The 24,128-nt window shown below is 34.8% G+C and overlaps 1 protein-coding gene across 50 annotated transcripts in view; it reads right to left on the minus strand.

Moving 5' to 3' along the window:
- Positions 1–1,278: 1,278 nt before the first annotated feature.
- Scml2 (Scm polycomb group protein like 2) overlaps positions 1,279–24,128 on the minus strand; it is a 90,941-nt gene continuing 68,091 nt past the window's right edge. For 49 of the 50 annotated variants that reach the window (XM_052171273.1, XM_052171286.1, XM_052171313.1 and 46 more), the window contains 8 exons: positions 23,770–23,853; positions 22,941–23,218; positions 20,371–20,479; positions 18,124–18,327; positions 16,673–16,840; positions 13,905–14,021; positions 4,211–4,362; positions 1,279–2,847 (listed from right to left, as the gene is read on the minus strand). In XM_052171273.1, coding sequence (XP_052027233.1) covers positions 2,719–2,847; positions 4,211–4,362; positions 13,905–14,021; positions 16,673–16,840; positions 18,124–18,327; positions 20,371–20,479; positions 22,941–23,218; positions 23,770–23,853 — 1,241 coding nt within the window. In that variant the 3' untranslated portion in view covers positions 1,279–2,718. The remainder of the gene's footprint in view (positions 2,848–4,210; positions 4,363–13,904; positions 14,022–16,672; positions 16,841–18,123; positions 18,328–20,370; positions 20,480–22,940; positions 23,219–23,769; positions 23,854–24,128) is intronic. The other variant, XM_052171312.1, reaches the window with a different exon arrangement.

Raw genomic sequence — 24,128 nt, forward strand, 5'->3', positions numbered from 1 at the left:
TTACTTAAATCACACTGTTATTCTTTTATGTGTTTCTTTCTTTGAGATAGTTTCTACATGACTTCTGAGAGTATTTGCTGAGAAAGAAATGCTTTGAGCTTTTATATCATTCCATGTCTATTACTTATTTTCTTTTATACTAATTTTTCTGACATACATGAATTTATCACTTCACCTAATATAAATATGTAACAAGTACTAATTATATCTACAATGTTGCACAACTATTACTACTGAGTAGAGAATTTTTCATTCAGTCCATACTGAAATCCTGGGCCAATTAAACAGTAAATTCCCATTTCATTTTCAACAACCCCATGGTAACTCTTATTTTCTCCGAGTTTTGTGTAAATGATACATACAATACCTGCCCTGTGCCTGGTTTAATGTAAATAATGTGGCAGTATGCATCAGAATTTCATTCCCTTTAAGGACTAACACACACACATACATATAGTGCATTTCATACTTTATCTGATGAGAGATTCATTTTACCAAAATTTTGACTGTTTGGAATAATGAAATCTTAAGCACTGTTATACTGATACTGCTTTTTCAAGTTTTGAGACTTGATATATAATATAGTAATTGTTTTACACAATAGTTACACTTCAAATTCCCCCTAGCAACACAATTTCACTATTATCCCCACTTTGCATTTTTCTTTTTTACAAATAAAAATTATCAACTAATTATTAAGTCTGTAAGTGGAGAATAAGCACACCCATACAATTCTAGCATCAGGGAGGCTAGAAGCATTATGAGTACAAGGTCAATTTTAAGTTATATAACTGATGGAAAACACTAATGGTAGGAGATACACTTTAGTGATAGATCACCTTGGGTTTGGCTCTGAGGACACTTGAGTAAGGTATCCTAAATGTTTATTGTTCATGTGAAAGTCTGAAATTGAAGGGAATTACAAGAAAGATTGTCTGATATATATTCTGATGGTGGGTGCCACAAACATACACATAGACACACACACACACTATCCTACATCCTACTTTGTCCCACATTGAATCAGTCTCTGGGAATTTCATAAGATGTGACAACTTCAGCCTGCAGAATGCATCCCAGATATTTCAATCTAATTCACTTGTATAATAAACTGCAAGTAAAATCTCATCTGTAGTATGAAAGAATATACTCTTAGGTACACTACTAAGTAGTCTCAAAGTCCTTCTTGGCAAGACTACCAAGCCCACATATTAATACACTGTGGAGAAAATAAGCAATATAAACTTCAAGGCTTAGTTGTTATTTGTTGTGGTTATTTAACAACTTTATTATGTTCTTAAAAATCTTAAGATTATAAAACAATATTATAAACACCTGAGGTCCAGTCAATTGGAAATAGCATCTTCATACAACCAATTTGCAGGAAGATCAAGTTTAAGTATTCTACTTGTATTAGAAATGACATAGGTGAAATGGTATTTTAAACATTTGCATTGTTGTCTAAAGTACATTTGGTATTCTAATGAGAAAATTACATTCTTGTGTGGTCGAACATTTTGTTGACATTTAGAATAGATAGCTTATATGCATTACACCATCATATAAAGTGATAGCATGCAGCACCATTTTACTTTGAAAGCTCTTATTTGGAAAAAACAAAACCCTCAATGTTAGATTTAATGTATCTTTCAAAATGTAGCAGAATTCATGGTTCAGAACTAAAAATATTGCATAGGATAAAGAGCTTCCCTATGTGGGAGCCAATTTATGGGCAGTTTCTTATCACCTGAATAAGCTGAGAGGTACTGGTGATAGAAAAATGATGTATATGTTTTTCAGGGAATAAACATCTCTATTACCTCTGTGGCAGTGTAAAGTGCCATATTCAACTCAAAAAGTCACTTGTGTCTTCTCACATATATACAATAGTATATAAATATGCTAAAGTATCTGTATGAGTATTAAACACAAAATAAAATACAAATTAAAAGTCTGGACGCAAATATCTTAGAAAATAAAGATGTCAGAATCGGTGCCTAATGTTCAAGCTTAGCCAAAGTACAGAAAGTTGTAAAATAGGTATAAATTGTATCCAATTCTATCCCATTCACTCTGTTAAAATAAACATCTCCTACACAAATATATTTATTTTAATCTATCCTATAGTTTAAAAAATATCAAAGGCTAGTAAGAACACTTTAATGTAATCTTATAAAATTGCTTTCCTCCTGTAGTATGAGCAAAAAAAGGGGCACTGACAGAAAGGAAAATAATGTATATGGCTCTTCCCTTTCTAGTACTAGATCAGGAACAAAATACTGTAAAACCAGACTAAAATAACTAAGCAGACAAGAGCTTAAGTGCATCTTGAAATTCTCTTTTGAGAAAAAAAAATTCTCATATTTTTAGAAATTAAGTTGCTGGTATTTTCCTCCTTGGAGTTTAGCTGTTTGGTTCTAAATATAAATATTAATCCAAATAAAAGCTTTTCTTCTCTTTGCCACATGAAGTACACTTGTAAACACAATAAAAATAATTAAAGACATAAATAATGAACAGCCAGTTTTAATTATGATAATCAAACATATTAAATGGTATTTAAAGAATGAGAGCATACTAGTAATGTAATTGTACTACAATTTTCATAAAATATTTCTATAAAAACCTTCTATAAAAACTGATGAGATGAAAACTACTTTTAAAGTAAAATGCTTTCAGTATACCTGAGAATTATCTCTAAACTAAATTTGCACAGTTTCAATTATGTTTTACTTCTTTAAGTTTTTCAATGTAGTAACATAGTTTCAATGCTGGTCCTAGTTTCAGCCCCATATACTTCATCAGCAGCTCACTCTTCAGTAGTAGCAGGGCTTTCCCATCAATTTCCTACAGAGAGAAGAAAAATGTAGTAAGAATCCTTCCATAGCTGATCAAGCTATTTATATATAAGAATGTTAAAATGCTGTCAAATATATATTGTCTATATATTTATACGCTTATAGAAACTTACATAATCTGATTTGCATAATGGAACATTATCTGATAATTTGTAAATTTAAATAAAAAACTTTAGTCAAGTATTAAAAACAAATGTCCAGAGTATCAAATTATCTGGCTTCACTATGTACTGAACATAATACTACTAAGTATCTATGAAAAATGGTTAAATATTGAGAATAGTAGAAGTGAATTCCATATGTTAACTTTCTGAGAATGGAAAGGAGTATGTCAGTATCCATGCAAACTGTAAACATGCTGCACATCTTCATATTGAAAGGTATAAGCTGTCTGAAACTAGTTAATTGCTGAAACAAATATTGATTTACTTGAAATATTGAAAAGAGGCAGGGGCTGGGGCTGGGAAGGATTGCTCAGTGAGTAAAGCACTTGTCTTGAAAACATGAAGCCTGGATTTGGATCTCCAGAATCCATGTAAAAATGTAAGACATGGTGGTATCTACTTTAATCCCAGCACTGAAGAGGTTGAGGCACAATAATCTCTGGGGTGTACTGGACAGTCAGTGTAACCAAATTGATGAGACCCCCAGAACGCAGTAAGAGACTCTGTCTCAAAGGAGGCTGGATAGCCTTCCTGAAGATGACACTTGAGATTTTTGTCTTCTGGCCCCCAGACATATACACCTGAGTATTTGCACCTGCACACACGTGCACACACGCTCGCATAACATAGTGTACATGAGACATTAATAACTTTGTTAGAAAATACTGTGAACACATTATTTAACAGTGACAAGGAATCCTTTTGAAATTCTTTATTATTGCATTATACAGTATATGTTATAGAAGGCTATTATTTGGTATTCAAATAATAATGGAGTTGCTGGTTTCATTGGGTATCATGAGAAGGCCACCCTGGATATGCTGTAGGTCAACCCCTTCTACTCATGGTCCTAGAGTAGAACAGGTAGCAGGTCAGGGGAGGAATTTTGTACTTGTCATTACAAGAAGGGGTGGTCTGTATGAGAGTGGTAATCCTATAATACCAACTCTTGAAAACCTGAAGCTGTTTTGTGTACTAGATACTTGGATACCCATTTAAAGGATTAGGCAATTAATCTACCATCTAATGACTGAATGTTGGGCAAAGTAATCTTTCTCACAAACGAAAAAGATCAGTTGATAGGGTTCCCCCACCATCCATACAACTCAGTATCAAACTGAAAGGCCTGCACAGAGGTCATTTAGAGGCATTAGGGCAGCAGGAAAACCGGATCAATAGATACATTACATGTTGCCTGAAGAGGTCGGCGAGGGGGCCTGATATGTGAGGATCTGTATGTTTCATAAACTGTATCACTTCATCCACAGACCAGGTTGAAGGGTCCTTACAGAAGCCTTGTTTCAGGACACTGGGGTCTGGTACAGCTATATAACTTGAAGCTTCAATGGGAGGGGAAAAAAAACAAATCATACTTGACCTGATCATAATCCTGAAAGAAGAGATGTTAGGTAGAAGGTAATGGTCTCACTCCTGGAACCTTCTGTTAAGTAACTAAGTAAGGTCTCAAGACTGCAACTGTAAAATCTCATGAGTGCCTGAATGAAGATGATCTGATGCTGCATAAGAGTGTGCCAATGAACCTCCCACGAAGAACATCAACAACTTTACTTTAGAAGGTACCTTAAAGTTTCAACTATCATCAATCTTGTAGCAGTCCAAGGCTCTTAGGTCCCTAACAAGAACAGGAAACAGTGCTAATGCAATTAATTTAGGATAATCTGAACTACTGTCTTCTTTGAATAGATCAAAAAAATTCTCACAAACTGCTCTTTTTAATATTTCTTTTTCTAAGTTGAGTTTATTTTGTTATATATGATGGGACACTCTCAAGTTTACAAGTTTATAATTCCCTAATTATTCTTTCTATATTAATGTATTTCAATAACCCCATTAAGTTTGAGAGGGACTTTATTAATTTGGACTGTTTGCCTCAATTATTCAGTATAGACATTTTTAGCATCTCGTTTATACTTTAGATTGCCATCTTAGTGATTAAAGAAATCAAAATTATTTCCTGCTCAGTTAGGTCTGAAAATAGGTTCATTATTTTTATTTGATCCCTCCTCTGTTTTTCACTGCATAGCAATAAATATGTTTATGTTTAATAAAAAGGATCCAATGTAAAACAAAACCAGGATATGCATTATCTTCTCATAAAAAATAAATTGAATTTTTCTTAACTTCATCAATGCAGGTAAAACTGGTGATAATGTAACCAGCAGTGTCCAACATGCAAAACTGCAATATGAAGTCATCTGCAACTCTGCTGGGCCACATTCTCAGCTATTCTGGGACACTTGTGACCCATATGTCATAGTCTACAGACAATGTTATATCATTTGGGAATTAGGACAATAGAACAGCTATCTTTAACTCACCAATGGTGGAAATATTAAATAGAAGGTTAATCATATATCTAAATAAACCTAGGTTTTAAAGATGTTTCTGTCATCAGAATGTGATTTAGCTATGTCTGACAAAATATGTTAACTTCAGGTAAACTGTAAGTAAAGGTACATGGGTTCTAGCATAAAACAAATTTTAAACTGAAATAAGATAAGTATCTTCTCTTTATACTACTCTATTAGTGAAACAAAATTGGGGCATTGATTATTCAAATGATATCTGAAACAAACTACACATGAGAATAAGTCAAAGTCCATTCATACTTTTTTCTGGCTGTATAAATTATGGTATCAATAAATATAGCTAAAATAAAATGATTTGATTTCTCCTGTTACTAAATATTTTTATAAAATAAAGGTCAGTAATTTTTCTTATTCAAACAATGGGAGGGGGAGAAACAACAGTAGTTGTGTGACAATTAGTGACAAATTCAGCTTAAACCAAAATTTATAGGACCTGAAAGAAAATAATAATGACAATTCTAGAGATTTTTCAATGAAATTGTAAGTTATGTCTTCTCTAAAGTTGCAGGCAGACAGTGTCTGAATTCAAGGATTTTCCCAGCTACCTCTTTTCTTGGGGATCATAGACAAGTGACTTCTGAGGTTTTTTTCACTGAAAATGTTTACCACTACCTATTCTTCAAGGAAGTTAAAAATGGTATTATGTATGTAGCCATATAAAATATGTTCCTGGCATATATTGTCCCCAAATGATTTCCATCTTCATAAACTACTAATAAGAAATGTAATTACTATGTCTCTCCATTCCTAGGAATGCCAATGGTATTATTCATATACCTGGAAGTCCTACAACTATCATTAGGAATAATATTTTAAATTCTTTTACTAAGAAAATGTTTTTTACAAGTTGCTATTTGATAAGCATACTTAGCAATAACATTTTGTATTAGTTATTATGAAATAGATATCCATTTTTTTCAAATGCACTTGAGATATTTGACTCAATCTCAGAAACACCTGTGGAAACTGAAATATGTGCAGGATAAAAAGCATCACACACTGATGAATTTTCTGAAGTTTCAGGAAAACTTTTAGTTTTAGACATGCCATGTCCCTTAGGAGACAATACTACAGTGGGGAAAAGAAACTATCTTCACTAGCTCAAATGCTATTAGAAGGTTGCCTTTGTTATTTTGCTATTTTCATGACAAAATACCTTGAGCAAGGCAAAAGAAAGTATTTAATCTGGGAGCTTATAGTTCCAGAGGGCTAGAGCACATGACCATCAAGGCAGGGAACATGGCAATAAGCAGGCGGGCATAGTGCTGAAGCAGTAGCTGAGAGGTTACATCTGATCCATGAGCATGAGGCAGGCAGGCAGGCAGAATAAGAGAGGGAGGCAAGAGAGCATGTGCACGCTAACCAGGAATGGCATTGGCTTTTAAAACTTCAATGTCCACCCTCAGTGACACATCTCCAACAAGGCCACACCTCCAAATCCTTCCCAAACATTTCCAGCTACTGAGGATGAAATATTCAACTCTATGAGCCTATGGGTGACATTCTAATTCCACCACATTCTACTTAATGATCCCCATAGCCCTGTAGCCATATAATAATGGAAAATATATTTAGTTCAACTTCAAAAGTCCCCATAGTCTTTCAATATCCAAATAGTCCAAAGTTTCTTCTGAGATCAGAGGCAATTTCTTAACTGTAAGCCCCTGTGAAATTAAAAAGGATATTACATACACCCAACATGCAATGACACAGAATACACATTACCATTCCAAAGGGATGAAGGGGGGCACAGTGATGAAATACTATTACTAGCAGGACAAACTCCGAATCTTGTAGTTCTGTTAGATGTCAAAAGGGTCAGATGTCTCTGCCCTTCCAGCTTTGTTGACTGCAATACATGCATCTCTTGATCTGGTTCCACTCCCTGTGTGCAGCTCTCCTTGGCAGGTATCCTACAGATCTGTCATCTCCAACATCCTGAGGTCTCCAACACAGTCCAGGCTTCACTTTCACAGCTTCATGCAATGGCCTCTCTTGGCCTCCATGCAGAGACTTCCCTGTCACATTCCTGGCCTCTGCAGCTTTCTTTCATGGTGTAAGAAGATTCCACAACCCTTTACTCTTGTGTTTTGAATCTAAAGCCAGATCATTTGTGTAAAACTTCCAAGTTCTGCTGCCTGCTTGGGAGGGAACCTAGCCTCCTCCCTGTATTTTATTTATATAAGCTTTGATTTGTTGCTCCTCTTTAGGAACAGATAATACATTAAACCTTTTCACAAGTTGGAGGATTAGTGTCCAGAGGTCACCACCCCCTTTATTCCATTTCTCTTTATTCCTTTCAGCACAAACCAAGGCTCCTACATAAAATTTTCTGGTGGTCATTTTCTCCTCAAACTACAGGTGTACTTTTTATTTCTTGTAGCTTCCTTGTTCTTTTTCATTATAGATATGCCTAAGAATGATAGCTACTAACCACATAACACATTCAATTTTGGCTATCTTGAAATCTCCTCCACAAATGATATTAATTCTTATCCAAAGTATTACTAGAACAGCCTGTAGTCAACCTGCTAATCTTGTTTCTATCTGAAATCTCTTGAGCTTACACAAAATATCACCAGACCAGCCTCTACAGAAGCTACTAATATTGTTTTTCTCAGAAATCTCATGTATTGGTTCTCATCAGTGCTACTATCTTCTAAGCTCCTACTATAGCTCATTAAGCTTCATTTATAAGTTTTAATGTGTTCTTAGTCCAAAGTACCAAAGTCTTCCATATCCCTCCAAAAATTAGCATGGCCAGGCTTATAATAGCAATAAACCACTCCCTGGTACCAACTTCTATCTTAGTTAACTTTTCTATTGCCCTGACAAAATAACTATGACCAAGGCAACTTACCAAAGAGAGAATTTAATGTGGGGCTTATAGTTATTTCGAGTGAGAGTTCTAATCATTATGGCAGGGAGCCTGGCAATAGGCAGGCATGGCATTTGAGCAGTAGCCGAGAACATATCTTGAAACACAACCACAAGACAAGAGAGCACCACAGTGCATGGATCTCTCTTGCAAAGTGTTGACACCCCCCAGTGACATATCTCTTTCAACAATGCCACAACTCCTAATATTTCCCAAATACTTCTGTCAACTAAGGACCAAACATTCAAATATCTGAGCCTGTAAAGGTCAATCTCCATAATAAGAAAAATCATATTTTTTCCTACTGTATTTTTGTCCTATCACTGAGGAGACAGAGATAGGCATATTTTTATGAGTTTAAGGGCAGAATGGTCTATATAGTAAGTTCCAAGCAAGCCAGAGTTATATGAATGTTTCCAAAATAAACAAACACATACATACATACAAACAAACAAACATACATGCATACATACATACATACATACATAAAATACCTATGGAAAATCTAAGAAAGGCAGTGAAAGGCTTGTTATATAATAACAATTTTAAGACACTGAAGAAAGAAATTAAAGAAGATGGAAAGACTTCACATGCTTATGGACTGGTAGGAATAATACAGTGAAAATATCTATCCTTCCAAAAATAATCTGCAGATTCAATGCAATTTGTAATCCCTATCAAAATTCCAATAAAAACTTCAAACAATAAAAACTTTTAAAACTTAATGTTAAAGGTACAGTGGTAAAAACCAGCATGGTACTGTCATCAAAAACAACACATAAATCAGTAGAATATAACTGAGGGCCTAGATACAATTCTACCCTCTTCTAGGTACAACATTTTTAACAAAAGGGCCAAAATTAAATACTGGAAAAAAGGTAGCATCTTTAATTAATGGTACTGGTTGAATTATGGAAGAAAGTAGAATGAACAAAACTATACTCTAAATGGATCAAGGATCTTAAAATAAGATTCAATACCCTAAATATGTTAGGGAAAAGGGGACAGGATATACTTCTACATTTAGATGCAACCACAAACTTTCTGAACAGAACTCTTGTAGTTGCAGGTATTAATATTAACTATTAATAAATGAGACCTCCTGAAATCAAAAGCTTCTGTTTGACAAAGGATACCATCAGTGATGATAAGTTGACAAAATGAGAAAAATTCTTTATAATCTCATAGAGGGCTATTTTTTAGAATATAAAAAGCCTAACTTAAACCTAAGCATAAATAAAATAAACTCAATTAAGAGTTGTGGCATGTAACTAAATAACTTCTCAATGACAAAATACAAATGGCTTATAAACATTCAAAAACAGTTAAATAGTTAAAAGCAGTAAGAGAAAAAGGTCAAGCAACATATAAAGGCAGACCTATCAGAATTACACCAGACTTCTCATCAGAGACTATGAAAGCCAGAAGATCCTCGGAAGATATCATACAGACCCTAAGAGAACATAAATGTCAGCCCAGGCTACTATGCCCAGCAAAATTTTAAATTACCATAGATGGAGAAAAGAAGACATTCCATGACAAAAGCAAATTTACACAATATCTTTCCACAAAATCCACCTCTGCAAAAGGATAATACCAGCACAAGGCAGGAAACCACACTGTAGAAAAATCAGTAAGTTAATCTTTTAACAAACCCAATGGAAGATAGCTACACAACCAGAATTTCACCTTTAACTAAGAAGATAACAGTAAGCAACAATCACTTTTCCTATTAATAGCAATGGTCTCAATTCCCCGGTCTCAATTCCCCTATAAAAAGACATAGATGAAAAAACTGGAATGGCTCTAAAGTACCTAAAGAAATGTTCAGCATCCTTAGTTATCAGGGAAATGCAAATCAAAACAACCCTAAGATTTCACCTCACACCAGTCAGAACTGCTAAGATGAAAAACTCAGGGGACAGCAGATGATGGAGAGGATGTGGAAAAAGAGGAATACTTCTCCATTGCTAGTGGGATTGCAAGCTGATAAAACTGCTCTGGAAATCAGTCTGGAGGTTCCTCAGAAAATTAGACATAGTACTACTACCTGTGGACCCAGCTAAACCACTCCTGGGCATATACCCAGAAGATGCTCCTACATGTAATAAGGACACATGTTCCACTATGTTCATAGCAGCCTTATTTATAATATCCAGAAGATGGAAAGAACCCAGATGTCCTTCAACAGAGGAATGGATACAGAGACTGTGGTATATTTACACAACGGAGTACTATTCAGCTATTTAAAACAATGAATTCATGAAATTCTTTGGCAAATAGATGGAACTAAAAAGTGTCATCCTGAGCAAGGTAACGCAGTCACAAAAGAATGCACATGGCATGCACTCACTAATAACTGGCTGGTATTCCAAAAGCTCAAAATAAACAGGTTGCAATTCACCCAGCACAGGAAGCTCAAAAAGGAGGACTTAAGTGAGGGTGCTTTGGTTCCTCTGAGAAAGTGAACAAAATGCTCACAGGAGCAAGAAGGGAGACAATGTGTGGAGCAGAGACTGAAGTAACGGCCACCCAGAGACTGCCCTACCTGGGGATCCACCCTATAAACACTCACCAAACCATGACACTACTATGGTCGACAAGAAGGATATACTAATAGGAATATACCATGGTTGTCTTAGGAAGGGCCCTGCCAGAGCCTTACACATACAGAAGCAAGCAGCCAACTGTTGGACTTGATGTGGGGTCCCCAATGGAGTACCTGGAGGGTGGTCCCGAGGAGATGAAGGGATTTACAGCCTCATGGGAAGAACAATGATTTTGGCCACCCAGACACCCCAGGACTCCCAGGGACTAAACCATCAACCAAGGGGCACACATGGTTCCAGCCAAAAATGTGCAGAGGAATGCCTTGTTGTACATCAGTGGGAGGAGTGGTCCTTGGTCAGGTAAAGGCTCAATAGATGCCCCAACTAATGGAAATCGGGGTTGGGGATGTGGGAAAGGTTGGGTGGAGGGGCATATACATGGACCAAGGGGGTGGGACAAGGGGTTGGTGGTCTTTGGTGAGGGGGGAAATCGGGGAAGGTTTTACCATTGGCAATGCAAATGAAGACAATATTCAATAAAAAATCTTCAATATCTTTTGCTGTAAGTGAAATGCAAATTAATTCTACATTGCGGTTTGATATTACCTAAGTTTGAACTATGAAAAGTTAAAAAAGAAAAAAGTAGGTGGACAACAAATGCTGGTGTGGATATGGCGAAAAGAGAACACTTATTCAATGTTGGTGGGTGTAAACTGGTACAGCCAGTATGGAAATCAGTGCAGATGGTTTTCCAAAATATATTGAACATATGACCCAGATAAAACACTCCTGTGTGTATATACTCAAAGGACTCTATATCCGATTACAGGGATACTTGTTTATCCATGTTCATTGCTGCTCTATTCACAAGAGTCAGGAAATGGAAACAGTCTAGATGTGCATCAACTGATGTGTTGATAATGTGGTGCACTTACTTGCACAGTGGAATATTATTCAGCTGTTATGAAAAATGAATTCATGAAACACACACACAGACACACACACACATACCATGGATGGCATAAGAATTAACCGTGAGGCCGCCCAGTCTCAGAAAGAAAAATATTGCACATTCTTGTTCATATGTGAAATCTAGCTTTGAATTTTCACATACGTGTGTTTTACTTAAGGTATTCATAGAGGTCAGAAAAACAGTAAGGGGCCATGCAGGTGCTTACAAAATAAGGGACAAAGAATACAGGTGGCATGAAGGGGGAAACAGAAAGTAATGGAGCAAGAAGGGTTAAGTGGGTTACAGGTTGGCAAACAGAATAGAGGAGAGTTTTCAGAGAGATAATGAACACTAAGGACATCTGAAAAAGCCATATGGAAACCTACAACTGTACAAGCTTCCTGAAATTTATATGTACATATAGACATGATAGGATATTAAATAAAAACTCAGTGCCAGGAAAAAGTTACCTCTTTTGAAAAGGTTGTTCAGTGGAGCTTCACAGACCATTAAATATTATAACTGAGGTTATCACTATTGCTCTTGGTTATTACCCAGAATTGATAATAAGAACCTACTTACTAAAGATAGCACATTGGGCATAAAATATATAGTGGTTCTGATCTGTAAACTACTGGCTAGCTTTCACAGTTCTGGATGGTGCTAGGAACACAATTAGGAAAGAAAAGTAACCACTGGTTTTACAACTACTATAATTATGTGAACCCTGCAAACTGCTATAATTATGGTATGTCAAGATATATCCACTGTTACAATAGTGGTATGATTCATAGGGAGTAATCAATCACTTTTTGATTGCATTTAGGCCTTCAGAAGATAGAACTCATGTTTGGCATGTTAATGGGGCTAAAGACCTGAATCTAGGCAGGTCACAGGTCCTAGTGGAAAACCTATTAGTATTATTCTGGTAAGTGGACAAAGTATTAAACTGATTCTTAAAAGAGTTATGTACATATCCATCAACTCTCCCTAGATAAGATTCTTTTTGCAGTAGATGGAGATTAGCAGACATCCATAATCTCCATAATCAAGGTATAGAGAATGATAGATTACAGAGTGATCAGCCTAATTGGGAATCTATATTATATTGTGTCCTCAAGACTAGGGATCATCTTAGAAGAAGGGGCAGAGAGAGTGTTATGATCTGGAGGCAGTGGATACTACAATAAAACAGTATTTTCTAGATATAATTTGACAATTGTATATATGGACTGACACCTAGCTGTGACTTTATGCACAAGATCAAACCAGACAATCCCAGCATAGGTATGAAAGGAGGTCTCACCCTGAGCCAAGGAACTACTAGCAATTGATATTTGTGTGGGGGTTGGGGTGAGGACAGTTTATTTTCTTCAGATATGTAGCCCTTCAGAGCCTATGCTCCAGTAGCTAGTCCTACATATATGCACATGTTATAAGAACTATAATGACTGTGGGTTTAAACAACAGTAATAGAGAGTGAACTCATGAAATTGGGAGAGAACAGTATAAATGTACGAGGAGATGGAGGTGGTGCTTAATCAAAAGACACTAAAAGTATATATGAAATTCTTAAGACAAATATCTTATATCCAACAACAGTTCTCTTAATTCATGCTATACCAAATGACAAGCTTCTAGCTCAAAGTACATGACCAATTCTTTTTCATTATACACAGAAATGGACAATATTCTAAAATACTTGATTCTAGGCCATATCTGTTTCTTATGATAATTTAAGCATATCTTTCCATTCTTACCACCAAAGTTGTAAACTTCTTGAAAACATCTGTTATTAAGAGCATAATTCATCAGAACTATTACTCATATCCATATTGTAGTTTTCTCACATTTGCTTAAAATTTTCTCTTGCATGTATAACAATGCAAAGCATGATGGATAGGCCCATTCTAAGTTTTTTTTTAATCCAAAGGAAAAAAAAATGACAGTAGTAAATTTCTGAAAGGAATTTAGTACTCAAGTGACCAAAGTAATAAACTAATTGTCAGATATGGGTGAATTTAACTACCCTCAACAAAATCACACCAAGAAGAGCATATATCATAGGTGGTAACTGGGGTTTATTCCTCAATTCTGTGCGAATACTATTTACCTTTAGAGGCTCGGCCAGACCTTCTGGGAACCTTAGATGAGACAGGAGCAGAATGTTCAGGTTTCAGAGATAAGCGTTTGAAGTTTTTCTTTTCCTGTAGTTCCTCATTTTCTGTTTCTTTTTTTTTTTTAAAGAAAAGGTACATGTTAGTATTACTATAGTCAATTTTTAAATATCTGTATGGACTATTTGCTATAAAGTAATTTGTATATTTTCAACAACCTGCCAATTATTTGACTATCATAACAGGTTCACTATATCCTATTAGGTATTTGTACTTAAATATAATATTAAAGACTTGGACCAGAAGAGATGGCTCATCAGCTAAGAGCCCTTACTAATTTATCAAATCACTGGAGAAGAGATCCCAGCACCCACATCAGGCAGCTTAAAAATGTCTATAAGCTCCAAAAGGGCTGATGTTCCCCCTTTGGGCTCCATAGGCACTTTCACGCAAATACATACATACATACATACATACACACACACACACACATGCATATAAATATAATTTGTGTTTCTATTCATACATTTTCAATAATTTAGAAGAATTTAGAGAAGCATGTGTCTAAATTTCATTTAGCCTATAGACAGACACACACGCACATACAGCACAAATGCTCTACCACTGAGTTATATCCCCAGATGATTTACTTTCTATTTTGATAAAAGATCTCACTTACTAAGCTGCCCAGGCTACACTTGAACACAATCAATACTGTGTCTCATACAGGTCTTGGACTACCCTAACCACTCTGTGTTTGAGATTTCAGGTCTATATGAATAGATATGGCTGTACATTATTTCCTCACAACTCAGAAACTTGCAAAGAGGCAAACTAAAAATCAGGAAGGATCAGTAATTTTCCCCACAAAGTGTAATGCTAATTAACAGCATGCATTAGATTAAAATTTAGGTCTGCCAGACTTAATGTCCTTTTAGTATACAGGTTATAGAGCCAGCACTGGAACCCAGATTTAATAAATTTCAATACATTCTGACTAGAGTACTTTCATGCAAGGACTTCCTGTACCATAACTTTATCTGAAAAAGGATCACCTGGCAGTTATACCAGCAGGGAGAAACCAGAAAGAGTATTCCACCAAGGAGATCACTTTAATAAACCAGAGAATGGTCCAATATGATTCTGCATGAAATGAGCGAAGTAGAAAGAAAATGGAAGAGGAAGGAATAGACAGGAGAGACTCTGCTAATGCAGAAACAATAAAGTTTATGAGGAAAAAAAATGAAAAAAGTCAAGAGGACTAGAAAATGAGTAACTAGAGATGATACCCAAATTATCTACCCAACTGGAATACAAATTTGAACTACTAGACATAGATTAAGTATGTGATGGTACTCTATATTTCCAGAGCTGACAGGATTTGGCCAGAAAACAATGAAGCTTTAATATCTGGAAATTTTAGCTACTCTAAAGACATATATAATGTTCGCTATAAGAACACAGTTATCTTTCATAGTCATAGGAGAGAGCAACAAACGTTATTTCCAAAATATTGGCCAAAATTCTTAGACAGCTTTCTTACTGTAGAAATTGCAAACAAGAATATCACCTTTGATTCTATAGGACAATGTGACACTCACTTTTTATTCATCCATCATTTTGAGACTCTTGAGGAAGACAGGTAACAAGAGCTAATTTTGAGAAAACCACTCTTTATAATCTATGGACCCAATAGCCTTTGCTTATTTCTTTAGATTAGTGATGTTAAAGGTATGCCCCAACCTAACAGAAAATGTCTATCAATTAGCCACAAAGAAGCAAAACATAATGCATTGGCTTTAATTTTCAGGTCATTAGGAATACAGTAAGAACTTAAGTTTCATGGAAAATTATACAGATAAAATGTTAATCTTCAATTTTAACATGTTTTTCTATATATTCTTCAAATTTATCAGAAATATTTTCCAGGTAAATCTACTTTATCAGAAAATGTTTATAATTCTACTTTCAATCAACTTAGGAATATTTTTTGCTTACCATCACTATATCTATATAAATATTTCTATGAGAATCTTCAACTTTAACATGTTTTCTACATTTTTCTAGAATTTTATCAGAAATATTTTCCACATAAATGTTCAATTCTATTACAAAATGTTCCTGATTCCTTTTCTAATTAATTTAGCAATGCTTTTTAAGTCTATCATTTTAATCTTTAATTTTCCATGAAAATTGTCAATTTTAACATGTTTTTCTATGTATCTCTATTTCATCAGAAGTATTTCCCATGTAAAATTTCAATCTTATCATGTTTCACTTCCTTTTTCAATAAAAGAACATGCTTAAAAGAAAAAAAAGAACATGCTTTTCAAAAAAGATTTACATTTCTCACTCTAAGTAAATTATATACATTTTCATTTGTTTAGTGTGGCTACATGCTTGGGGAGGAAAGAAAAATTCTGAAATACCCACATTCTTTCCCAAGTATAAAATGCAAAATAAAAACATATTAGGGGTCAGCAGATAAGACATTTGCTATGCAAGTCTGGCAATCTGAGTTCAATTCTTAATACCCATGCAAAGATGGAAGGAAAGAAGTGACTCCACAAACTTAATTTCTGACCTCTACCTATGCACTGCTTCCAACCTCCACCTCTCCCTCTCTCCCTCTCTCCCTCCCCCCCCCTCTCTCTCTCTCTCTCTCTCTCTCTCTCTCTCTCTCTCTCTCTCTCTCTCTCACACACACACACACACACACACTTTCTTAAATGTATAATATATTTAAAAATGTCTATTTTCTTACCTGGTTCACTTTGATCAGTTGGGGTATGAGCCTTACGTCTGAAAGGCTGGCTACTCAAAAACTTATCACAGTTCAGGCTGTGGCAGAAATTTTCAAGAAAACGAAGTGCAAATGATGCACTGTTCACTGGAGGGAGCTGAACAGTATTAACTTTCCCATCAAAGAAGGCTATGAAATAGGAAAGTAAGGTCAGTCATCAGTCATCTTGTAGACAGATGAGAAATACAATGACAGTATAATCAATTCAGGAAATGTGCTTCAAGTTTACTTTTTGGGTTTTGGAATTTAAAAAGGAATTGACAGCAATTTCTATGTAAACTATTTACAAACAGGATAACAAAAACTGGCTTGGTTCATAGTAACCTTTCTACTCTAAAACATCCCATGAGTACAAAAGTTATAGTATAAAATCATGGTATATACCAGCTACACATTACTTCTCTCCTACTCCATTTAAAAAAAAATATTTATGGTGCTTTAGACTAAACTCGGGGCTTTGTACATGCAAGAGACACATACAACCTTTGAGCTACAATCTTTAGACTTTTTACTTTACCTTCACAAAGTTTCTTTTTTAGTCACCACTGTTCTTTAAAGCTTCTGACAAGATAATATGCCTAAATAGCTAGCTTAACACAGAAAAAAAAATCTATACCTTTTATTTAAATTTGTAGTATTATAATTTGACATAAGTTGTCTACTTTGCTTTTTGTTTGTGTGATACAAAGTCCTATCTACAAGAAACAGAGGGATAAAGAAGGAGCAGAGACTGAAGGAATGACAAGTCAATCATTGGGCCAACTTGAGATGTAACCGATGGGCAAGAACCATTCTGTGACACTATAATTCTTTGTTATGCTATAGACAGAAGACTAGCATAATGGTCCTCTGAGAGATGCAAAGACTCACAGACAAATAAAACACAGAACTCAGAAAATCTTGTGAAAGAGTTTGGGGAAGGATTAAGGAACCTTGAGGGGATAGGGACTCCAGAAGATCAACAGAGTCAACTAATCTGGACCCCAGAGGGCTTCCATAGATTGAACCACCGACCAAAGAGCATATAAGGGCTGGACATAGGCCTCCTGCATATATGTAGCAGAGGTGTAGCTTTGTCTTGATCAGGTTCTCCCAACAACTTGGGGCTTACCCTGACTCCGTTGCTTGCCTGTGGATCCTGTAACCCTAACTAGGCTTTCTTGGCTATCGTCAGTGGGAAAGGATATACCTAGTCCTGCAGTGACTTGAGGTACCAGGGTGGGTTGGTACTAATTGGGGACCTCACCCTTCTCAGAGGTGAAGGCTAAGAAGGATGAGGGTAGGAGCTGTGTGACGAAGGGCCTGGGAGGAGGGGGATTGTAAATGGGATTTAGAGCAAATAAATAAATAAATAAATAAATAAATAAATAAATAAATAAATAAATGGAAAAAAAAGAATTAGATTGGCATACCAGTTATCATTTCTCCTCCTCTATTATCTGGCTTAAGCAATAAAAACACATCCTTGGGCACAATGGCACAATCCACACAGGCCTGCACAATCTGCCGGAGAATGACATTCACAGGGCCTGGGCCGAAGTGGCTAGGTAGCTGCTGAACCTTCTGTGGATCCAGGTAGGGGCCACAATCTCCATGTTTATTTATATACACACAGACTTGAGAGAGAATGTATAAAAATAATTAGATGAGTTAAAGTTAATTTTGTGAAAATATTGCACAATTGCCATATCATACTCATGACATCATTTAAAGTAAACTTAAATATAGTTCAGATTAAAGACCATGTCTGCTACTGAACACATACAGATATATTAACATGTTTATGTAAAAGTACAGAACATGAAAATAGTAAAAAAGAAACCCTGTTTACCCAACATTTTAGAATACTATTCAAACTGATATAAAATTTATGATTGAGATGACTTGGGCATCATAAAATCATTTTTATTATTATAAGAAATGTTACAAAAATGAAAGTCTCACATCTTCAAGTTCTGATGTTTCCCCCAGGTCCTACTATAGAGTTCTACTCATCCTACTTCACTGAAAAAAAACTATATTCCCTTTAAAAACTGGTCAATCTTACTTATGACTATCTTGTAAATCACTAACAGAATATGCCAATTGCATTTTATAAAATAAATAACTTGAGGTATATATAATAGTAAATTCTAATGAACTGAATTTTAAATATCAAAATAAAAATGCTCTTCTTTATATGCCTAGTATTGTTGGGAAATTTTTAAACTTTTTCCTTTGTACAAAATTTTCTCATTTAAAATCATGGTATTAGTAAAGATATTTTCACCACAAAAATCAATTGCAAATCAATGTATACTAAAAAATGCAAGTTTATTTTTCTTAAAACAAGAACATTTTAGCATTATTAATTTATACTGAAAAATTCACTATGTTTAAATACTCAATCCAAGGTACTAATGTTACAGATAAATTCAGGAAGTAAAGCAAAAGAAGGATTTAAACATTCTGCCATCTGTCTACTACATTTGTCAAATACCCCCTAGAGGAAACCATTGGGACTATGATATTAGTATAAACATACTGAGAAAACTTATAGATGGGATGCAAGTATGACCATAAAATTCATGTATAACTTCATATACACGTTACAAACAAAGCCTGGAGGTTGTTTGAAACAACAATTTAGGGGCACTTGTGCTTTGATTACAACCCATCATATGAAGTCAGGTAGCTTTTACTCATGTCATTACTCAAAATGTTCAGATTTTAAATTCCTGGATTAAATAGGTCAACTTGTATCCATTAAAAATCAGAAATAATAAAAATGAGGTGTACAAATAAAGGCTTTGAAAAATTAATATCTTGAATAATAATTTCCTTTAAGTGAGAAAAAAAATTAAGAAGAAATATAAGAGTATGAGGGTGGTAATTAAGGATATAAAGAAGTAATAGGACATACTTTTTTTTAACTGTAAAGAGGATAGAAAGATGGTTCAAATTGTGAAGAGCACTGCCTGCTGTTTCCAGGGGTCCTGAGTTTGCTTCCTAGCATCCACATGATACCTTACAAGATAGCTTACAACTGTCTATTAGCTGCAGTCCCATGGGATCTGACATCCTCTTCTGGGAACTAGACACTCACATACATGGTGCAGAGTAACCACACAAGCAAAAAGCTCATACTTACAAAATAAAAATGAAAGGAAAATTAAAACAGGAAATATTTAAAAATGTATAAGAGATGATAAAAAGGATTTGCTTTGGTCTGTGCTCTTTCAAACATATATATATATATCACACATGTATACATATACACACAAGTTTGTTATATATTGTTATATATTTTATATATAACATATATATGTTTGTTATATATTGTGTTATAGATATGTGTTATATGCTATATATTGTTATATGTATATATATATATATATGTATGTATATAAAATCACCATGTCCTTTGACAGAAAAATTATTTTCAAAAGACAAAAACTGTGAAAAGAAAAAAGAATTTGATAATGACACATTCAAAATGTGAGATACTGATTTTCAGGTGACATGGATTTAAATAGATGGGTTTTTGCATAACATTAAGCTGAACTATCAACATAGCAAATATATAAATATTTTATATATTTCTAGGAGTTCAACAACACTGAAATTAATGGTGAATCAAATATGTAATTTTTATCATCTTTTTGAAAATACTGACTTACCTGTAGACATCACTATTTTAGATGGCTCCTCAGGAGTCTTTGATGAACTTTTCATCAGTGAACTTAAAGAAGCTGAAGATGTAGAAGAAACAACTGGAATACTTTTTTCCTGTTTAAAAAAAAAGGTATGAAGAATACAGTTATATACAGGTACATTTTAAATTTTAAGTTCAATTTTTCTTACCATTAAACTATTAATGTTACTGCTTTAGAACAACCTGGGTTAGATGGGCAGTGGTGCACACCTTTAATCCCAGCACTTGGGAGGCAGAGGCAGGTTGATTTCTGAGTTCCAGTCCAGCCTGGTCTACAGAATGAGTTCCAAGACAGCCAGGGCTATACAGAGAAACCCTGTCTCGAAAAACCAAAACAAAATACAACCAAAAAAAAGAACAAACTCGTTTTATGTTTTAACATAATATTTTTCATACACAAATATTTCATACTCATGTTAATATAATTTAAATGTTTTAAATAGAACTAACAGTATTTTAAAAAAGGATGATACTATTTTCTTCCATGTGGCAAGCATTCACTGAAACAAAGTATCCCAGAGATACTAGATGTGCAAGATAATATTGCTGAGATTTTTGTATTTATGTTTAGTATGCACATTTTATAGACAGTATATATTTGAATCCTTTAAAAATTCTCTTTTTAAAATCTCTGCATTTTAACCTAAGAATTTAATATATTAATGTTCAATATAACTATTTGGGTCTGAGTAAACTCTTTTATTACATGCCTTTTGATTAATTTTTTGTTGCTATTCTACTCATCCTATCTTTTGAGGGGTTATCTGAATAATCAAAATCCATTATATATACTTTGTATTTTTTACATTAGACTAGAGGTTCATTCATAACTTTCTATAGCTCACACATAAACATTCATACTGTACCATTTTACATAAAATGTTGTATCATATAGCCTTCACACTCAGGGTTTCATAAAGTAAGTAGTTTATGCATAATGATTGTAAATTTTTTCTTCAGTATTTTCTCACCCCAATCTAGCCCTCTCTTTTCCTCCTGACTAATTACACGTTTTAAAAAAAAATCTCAACTTAGTCTAGTTTTTTAAACTGTCTTAGTTTTTCACACTTGATTCTATTTTATTCTCCAAGACATTTTCTTTATTGTTGTATCACCAGTCATTATTAGTTAAGATTGTCTAGAGATAATTTTACTTCACATACTACTTCAGCTTGACCCCCAACTCCAGCTCCCCTCTCCATACTGTTTTAGTTCCTGCCTTGATTAGTTTTGATGATGCACTGTGGCACAGAAGTGTAAGTTCATCACAAGTTGCTTTTGTTTCATCAAAAAAGAAAACCTAACCGAGGAGCATTATGCATTTAATATCTGAAAAACAAAAACAAAAAAAGATGTACCAGAGGACCCAGCTATAGCACTTTTGGGTATATATCCAGAAGATGCTCCAATATGTAATAAGGACACATGCTCCACTATGTTCATAGCAGCCTTTTTATAATAGCCAGAAGCTGGAAAGAACCCAGATGTCCCTCAACAGAGGAATGGATACAGAAAATGTAATACATTTACACAATGGAATACTACTCAGCTATTAAAATCAATGATTTCATGAAATTCTTAGGCAAATGGATGGAACTGGAAAATATCATCCTGAGTGAGGTAACTCAACAACAAAAGAACACACATGGTATCCACTCACTGATAAGTGTATATTAGCCCAGAAGCTTGGAATATCGAAGATACAATTCACAGATCCCATGAAGCTCAAGAAGAAGGAAGACCAAAGTGTGGATACTTTGATCCTCCTTAGAAGGGGAAACAAAATACCAATAGGAGGAAATATAGAGACAAAAGTGTGGCAGAGACTAAATGAAAGGACCATCCAGAGACTGTCCCACCTGGGGTTCCAACCCATATAAAGCCACCAAACCCAGATACTATTGTGGATGCCAACAAGCACTTGCTGAGAGGAGCCTGATAAAGTTGTCTCTTGAGAGCTCTGCCAATATCTGACAAATACAGAGGTGGGTGCTCTCAGCCAACCCTTGGATTGAGCACAAAGTCCCCAAATGCAGGAGCTAGAGAAAGGACCCAAGGAGTTGAAGGAACAACAATATGAACCAACTAGTAACCTCAGAGCTCCCAGGGACTAAACTACCAACCAGAATACACATGGAGGGACCCATGGCTCCAGCTACATATGCAGCAGATGGTGGCCTAGTTGGCCATCAAAGGGAGGAGAGGCCTTTGGTCCTGAGACGGTTACATGCCCCAGTATAGGGGAATGCCAGGACAGGGAAGTGGGATTGGGTTGGTTGGTTAACAGGGGGGAGGAAGGGGATGGGATAGGGTGTTTTCAGAGGGGAAACCAGGAAAGGGCTAACATCTGAAATGTAAATAAAGAAAATATCCAATAAAAAAAGAAAAAAAACGAAAAAGACAAAAAACAGAAAACAAAAACACCAAAACAAACAAAAATACCTCAGCACAAGTCTTAGTAAAAGTGCAAAGCTGAATTTTAAGTCACTCTAATATGGAGACTTACAATACAAATTACCAAGAAATAGGACTAACCTTTTTTCCAGACTTTCCACCTCTTTTCTTTGGTAGGACAATTTTAATAGTAATACCCTTCTTGGTGGATGAAGTATCTTTAGTAGACTTAGTTTTTCCTGCTTTCTTGCTGGTCTTTGGTACTTTTTGCACAACACTTGTTTTTCGTGGAGACTTCCTTGAAGATTGAGCCCCTTTGGCGGTGGAAGATGTTTTCCCGGAGGGAGAAGACTTGGATTGTTCAGAGGAAGAGGGTGGTGTTTTCTCTGTACTACTCACACTAAGAGCTGAGAAAAGAGCTTAGCAACAAAAATTAAATATTGATAGCTGCCGTTAAAAGAAAAAAAGTTTTTTTTAACAGACTGACACAATGCATATCATCCACACTCTGTGTCAGGGACAATATTCAGTAGTATGTAAAAAGAAATTATGCATCTTTTAAAAAATACATTTCTTTTTGTTAAGAAAGAGAAAGAACTTGAGATTCTAAACAAATCAAGATAAAGACACTGAAAGAGACAACAGTAAGATCAAAATATAAGGTATGAAGTTTTAACAATAAATAAAATCATTAAAAAACATTTTAAACAAAAATGTGAGTTGAAATGAAAATGTAGGTGTAATAAGTCTTCATAATCAGGAAATAGTTTAATTCTCTAAAAAGATGAATTTATTAGAATAGCTAACAAATTTGATTTAGAACAGAGAACTTTTTATCAATTCATCACTGTGCTACATTTTGTATTTGTTTTCTTAAGACAAAAACACATTTCTAAAAACAATATGCTATTATTCAACAATGTGGAATCATCTTGAAAATCAATATAATAAAACAAAGCAAAACAATCACCTGGCATTGCTTCTTCATCTGCTAAAAATTGGGCTTGATCTTTCTGACGTTTGGTGACTCTTTTGCCCTTGGGTTTTTTCTCAGCTTTGTTGAGTTATGAAATAAAAAACAAAAATTATGTACATTTAAAGCTAGAACACATTATCTTCCACTATACAAGCTAAATAACAAAGCTTTAAAGGTAACATACTCTTGAAAGGACTCATGTGTAACAATGCACAGGATGATATGTCTAAGAATGCAGTAGCAGCATACAGACCTCAGCAATAACAAAAACCCTCTTTTCTTGGACAGAGTCCATCAACATGAGGGAAACTATGTCTGGTATTGAAAACCCAGTATAAAATTTTGTGTTAGGG

This window comes from Apodemus sylvaticus, chromosome X, assembly GCF_947179515.1.
Source record: "Apodemus sylvaticus chromosome X, mApoSyl1.1, whole genome shotgun sequence".
Taxonomy (NCBI): Eukaryota; Metazoa; Chordata; class Mammalia; order Rodentia; family Muridae; genus Apodemus; species Apodemus sylvaticus.